General features: G+C 39.5%; 1 protein-coding gene across 2 annotated transcripts in view; it reads right to left on the bottom strand.

The window, feature by feature from the left end:
- Nucleotides 1-381: 381 nt before the first annotated feature.
- CCDC83 (coiled-coil domain containing 83) overlaps nt 382-6,000 on the bottom strand; it is a 45,804-nt gene continuing 40,185 nt past the window's right edge. For both annotated transcript variants that reach the window (XM_080816920.1, XM_080816919.1), the window contains 3 exons: nt 4,200-4,276; nt 3,510-3,688; nt 382-785 (listed from right to left, as the gene is read on the bottom strand). In XM_080816920.1, coding sequence (XP_080673046.1) covers nt 624-785; nt 3,510-3,688; nt 4,200-4,276 — 418 coding nt within the window. In that variant the 3' untranslated portion in view covers nt 382-623. The remainder of the gene's footprint in view (nt 786-3,509; nt 3,689-4,199; nt 4,277-6,000) is intronic.

Genomic DNA, 6,000 nt, shown 5'->3' with positions numbered 1-6,000 from the left:
AGATTGTGACCTGAGCTGAAATCATGAGTCTGCCGCTTTACCAACTGAATCACCCAGGTGCCGCCAGCAGTTTAGACTTAATAGAAGTGAGAGGAAAAGGATCTCACTCTTGGTGGAATATTTTTATATGATAAATTACCATCCTCAAATTAATTTGTTTCTAGTGTTTTATATTTATTATAGTGTTAGATTAAAGAAGAATAGTCTTGAATTGTGGCCTGGCTGTCTGTCATTCAGCACTCTCAGAGGCAAAGCTGTGTAGTCAGTGCTATACAAGTCTCAGAATTTATCTTAGAAAACTCCCTAACTGAACTGTTTCTTATTGGAATGATAGATGAAGCAGCAGACTTTAAGTGGTAAGGAAACTCAGAAACCATCTTGGACCCATTATCATTTTTCTGTATATTTGGATATGGAAATATAAAGTGTACTCTCATTTTTGTCATGCGGATAAACGAACAGCTGAATACTTGGAACTTGGATTTTAAATGTCATCATGACCTTTAGAAATAACAACCAGTTTAAAAATGGACCAAAGTGTAAATAAAATGGGCAAGTAATACACTTAAGTTCCCAATGAAAATTTATAAGGAAAAGTTATTTTTGCTTTGCAGTGTTTGGCCTTAGAGAAAAGACTTCATCATTTTATATGTGATGCGGCTTTCTGGGCTCCTGACATCTTCATAACATTTGACTGGAATTTCTTTCTCTTGAAAATGAATGGGCATTTTCTGGCTCTCCACACTCATGAGCTTCACTTGCAGGGGACCCAGGTTTACGTAATCCTATGGTGAACAGACACAGAAGAGAATAGGAGAGGTTATCCAACAAGTTATCAGTCTTAATAGTTACATTTCTTTTATTATAGTTGGCCTTTATCTGACAGATTTCATTGCCCTCTTAACTGCCTGAATAACATGTGAAATATGAGAGCCACTGTAAACAGAAAACCACTCAATAAGCTTGTATACCCAGTGGGGCATGGTATTCAAGAGCTCCCAAAGAGCAGGCAGCAAGCCAACAGGCTTGTCTTTCAGGGAGTTGGGTGGGGAGCACCAATTAGAGTGGGGAGATACATTCTCTCAAAGTCTTTAATTGGTAAAAGAAAAGTGTTGGCTATATGTAGCCCTCTGCTGGCCAGGATATAACCACAGCAGAGTTTTCTACATTATTCAAGAACAATGGGAAGGATCTGTAAACATCACTTTGACTATAAATATTCTTATTAAGCAAATGCTCCATGAATTTTTCACATCTCAAAGGACCAGTGGGTACTGTATAAGTAAAACTGACTGTATTCTGTCAAACTAACTATAGTTTAAGATATCCACAAATGGAATTAGAAATCTAATTTACATGAAATCCCAGCCAACCCAATAGTGGGTTGAAACAGCTCAGGCCCTACCCAGCATGCCTTCCTCTTGGAAGCCTCCTCAAGCCATAACTCTCTCTTTTGAATTCCTTCAACATTTCAGCAAACCTTTCCTGAGTTCCCACTTTGTACCAGGCCCTGTACCAAGAGCTGAGGTGCAATGATAAGGTCACAGACTGACTGGTCAGGGAGACAAATACAGGTGCTACATTCCTCATGTACATTGATTAGTGATTTTCTAATCTGTCTTCTAGCAAGTTGAGGGAAGGGCCTTCCATATAGCATCTTTGAAACTTCATTTCTGCCTATTCTCCCCATAAGTTCCCAAACATCTAACAAGTACCTGGCATGTGTGGGGTTTTCACAAAACATTTATTAGAATTTAGGAAAATCACTGAATGAAAAAAAGGAAGACATTATTTTATTCCTCAAAAATGCATATAGTTGTATTTATTGTATTTTAAAATGTAATTATAGAGCTACACTAACCGTAAGATAGGAGAAAAAGAAACTGGCGGATGTCTCCAACATATTTCAGAGTCTGCTCAAGCTGTCCTAACAAAATATCCTAGATGGACTGGCTTACACAGCAGACATTTAGTTCTCATAGTCTGGAGACTGGGAAATTCAAGATCAGGGTGCTACACTGGATGAGTTCTGATAAGAGTTCTCTTTCTGGCTTGCAGATGGCTGCCTTCTCGCTGTGTCCTTACAAGGCACATCCTCCTCTTATAAGTCACCTTCCTATCAAACTGGGGCTCCATTTTTTTTAAACCTCATTTAACCTTAATTACCTCCTAAAGACCCTGTCTCTAGATTGGGTGTGAGGGCTTCAACATATGAATATGGTGGGGGTGGGAATGGGGATGGGGATCCAATTCAGTCCATAGCATACATAGTGCCATTTCCACCATCAAAAACCTCCATGGAAAGTAAGAAGGTCTTTCATTCAGCCAAATGGTATGTGATTTTGGAATTTTGTAAACAATTGTGCACTAGCCTGAGGTCAAGTGTCATGATTTCAAAACCCCCACGGGGGTGTTTGAATGCCATAGAGACTAGAACTTTAGTCTTTGTCACTTGGTGTTAGCAGGACTGGGGTGTATTCAGCTAAAATGGTTTGTGCTGATTTTTTCAGTTTCTTCTGCTTTCATACAGCCCTCTTTCTCCTACCAGACTTTAAGTTCTAGGGGAATTTTTAAAGTTATTGGTATTATCAAGAAGGAAAATGGCAAGGGATAGATATGGGAGTAATTGGAATGTACCAAAAAGTCTTTAAAAGTAAAAAGTTTTGATACTCCAGTTTTCACCTAATATGGTATATGTGGCAGTCTATACTTTCCAAAGATGACCATACCAATAGATATCCTGTCCCACATGCTGTTCTTAGAGTGTGGAGCTCCTTCCTCTTTCCAGATGCAGGAGCTACATTCCCTCCCTTTGGCTGGAACTTTATAACTACATCAACAACTAGAATATGAGAAAAGAGATGGTATATGATTTCCAAATCTAAGTCATATAAAATATTGCAGCTTTCACCTTGGTCTCTGGTATTGCTTGTTCTCAGAGAAGACAGACACCATAATAGAAACAATAAAGGCACCCCGAGGAGAGCCCATGTGAAGAACGGAGGCTCCCAGCTTAGCCAGCATTCACTTGCCAGCCATATGAGTGAGCCACCCTGGAAGTGGATCCTCCTGCCCCAGTCAAGCCTTCAGATGACCTCGTTGCCCCCACTGACATAGGACTGCAACTGCCTGCGGGCCCAAGTGAGAACTGTCCACTGGAGCCCTTTCCAAACTCCTAACCAACAGAAGCCATGAAAGAGAATAAATGACAATTGTTATAAGCTACTAAGTTTGGAGGTAATTTGTTATATATAACATTAGATAACTTACATGGTATACTGGGAATGAACCCCTGTTAATGAATATATGTAGCAAATTGCACAAGAGTAGAAGTGAAAATTCTATCTAGTGAGAGATATGAATGGTGGGCCAACTTTACTAATAAGTTAGTTCAAATAGAATTTTTCAATATCCATGTTTTAAGTTAATTTTCTCAATTAATAAAACGACATGTACTCAAAAGTACATGAGTACTCTTAGTACTCAAAATTTTTTTTCATGAATCTTACCTTGAAATCCTTCTCATCCTCATATAGTAAGTATTTCATATCAGAGGGCCCAAACTGTATACATGAGCTGTTTTCTTCATCTGTCTGCAGTTGCTTGGCATATCTGATACCATCCTCATGACTGAGATACAAAGCACTGCCCTCCGCTGATGAGCTCATGAGGTCTCTACCTTTTACTTCTGCAGGTTACAATTTTGGGATGAATACAAAGAAATTGGTTATTTGGGGATGGAGAAAAATGAAAGTACAAGATACACTTTCTCACACTTTTACTTTGAAAGAGCTTTGAAAAATATAGAATCTATGTATTAAGGTGAGAGTGAGTCCCATGTTTAGAATCTCTAAGTTGTATGCCCTTCTGTTAGCTGATAGATTTTGGTAATCATATGGTAACTAACTTATGTGCGTGTTGGTATTTTGGTTGGTTGACTAAACAGGAACCAAAAACACACCAGTGTAGACAGCACCCCATCCCTCTCCACGAGTATTTAATATAATTCTCTGAAACATAGTGACTTTAATTTGAAAACAGGACTACAGAAAGCTGCAAGAAGAGAAATATGGAGAAGCTGGCATGTATTTATTCCCTGAATAGCTCTTGGGTATGAGGTACATGTCTATAATAGATGTTCAATAAGTATCTGTTAATTAAAAAAAAAAAACCCTATCACCATTACAATAAAATAATACCCTCATATATTTCTGGCAACTCCAAAGGCGCTTTAGGCGGAGATTTCAGTCCAGCAGCTTGAGTAAGATATAGTTGCCTAAAAAGAATAAATGAGAAAAACAGCCTGTCAGTCAACAAATATTACACCATCTGCTCACTGGTGTCTTTCTCTCTGGTAGGTGTTGGAGACACATAGATGAAAAATGAGACATGTTTCTACCTTTGAGGTCCATGAGGCCCAGTGGGGTGCAGAGAGGCATACAGTATTTTAGGGTGATGGTCTCTACCCTGATGGGTGAGTAGGGGTGTGTGACAAATGCTGTGGGACAGAAGCAACACCTGATGGAGCTTTAGGAGTCAGGAGGTGCAGATGGTTTCCAGGAGCAGACGGTACCTGAGCTGAGTCTTGAAGAACCAGGGGCTGTTTGCCAGGGAAGGGCTTGGGGTAAGGAAGGGCATTGCATGATAAGGGAATAACACACTTAATGTCCTGGGAACGAAAGTGAGCATGACACCTGTTAGGGTGCTATTGTAGTAATCCAGGTGAGGGACAACTGGGGCTTGAATGGATGGTTTTTAAATTAAGAGAAAAAGAGAAAGACAGCGAACAGCAGGAATCCCAGATGACATGGAGGCTCCGGCTGTCACTGAGTGGCAGGTTTCAGTCACATGGCAGGTGATGTGTACGTCCACCAACGCAGCTCTCTGTGCACAGGTGTAAGCCTGTGATCTGCTTTTCGGCACCCACTGAACTTTCAACCAGAGTATATGATGTCTTGAAAGCTCCCTATAGCTTTGCCTGAAGACAGCGTGAATCGGACTCTTGCAGATATTCAAACCACCCCCCATGCTTACCAGCTCAGCAATCAGAGTGAAGCCCCTGGATTATAGGTTGTCAATTATTTAAAGAACGTGAGTAAAGTGTTATTCAAAATGCGTAAGTCTCCAGCAAATAATATAACTGCATACAATATTTATGTTTGTAAAAGCTTTTTAAGGTTCAGCTCAGTAAAGGTCACTTTCACATGTAGCTCTGGTCTGCAGGTAGATATGTCTGAGGTCTTAGAATTCTCTTTTTTTCCTGGTTTTCCCATTTTGAATCATTATGATTGTACTAAATGTCTTAAACTTCATAAGTGTGGATTCTCTCATAACCATTAATTTGTTGTCACCTTTGTATCACCATAGTGCACCAACACTTGATAATATGGAAAATACTTAAGGAATGTTATTATATGAAGTTAGTGTTAGATTTGTAAGTATTGGTCCACTTATCCTCAGTTCTGTGGTGCTGGGGTCCCTGGGCAGTCAGTCACCTGTGGTGACGTTTGCCTCATCTCATGTGTCTAGTAGATACTATGACATTCTATGTGAGTTGTGAAGGAGGAAGTCTGGGGAGCATTGGATGGGAAAGGTAGTAACTCTATTAGCTAAAATACCCCCATTTTTGAGCCAAATAGGAAAACACTTTTTGTATGTCCTTTGGGCATAGTTTGTATTTCTCACCCTCCTAGTATATTACAAGACTGAGTTGCCATAAAATATGCAATATGTATTATATTTCTTTGACTTGAAAATAGCTTATAGTAAAAGTTGCTGAATACACTCAAAAGTTATCCCGGAGAAGTAGTGGAACAGATAATTGAGGGTTAACACATTTCTGTTCCTTTATGCAGATCTTTCTAAAATTTCCTAAACACTTGCCCCAAGGAAATTATAATCTAGCAAGGAAGCAGCCATTAAATAAGTAATCATGAGTGTGATAAATGCAGGTCATAAAGGAAAAGATTAGGGTGCCAGGAAGCATGTACCAGGGCTCCT

Source organism: Martes martes (assembly GCF_963455335.1).
Source record: "Martes martes genome assembly, chromosome: 10".
NCBI classification, from domain to species: Eukaryota; Metazoa; Chordata; class Mammalia; order Carnivora; family Mustelidae; genus Martes; species Martes martes.
This window is presented reverse-complemented; position numbering and strand designations above follow the sequence as displayed.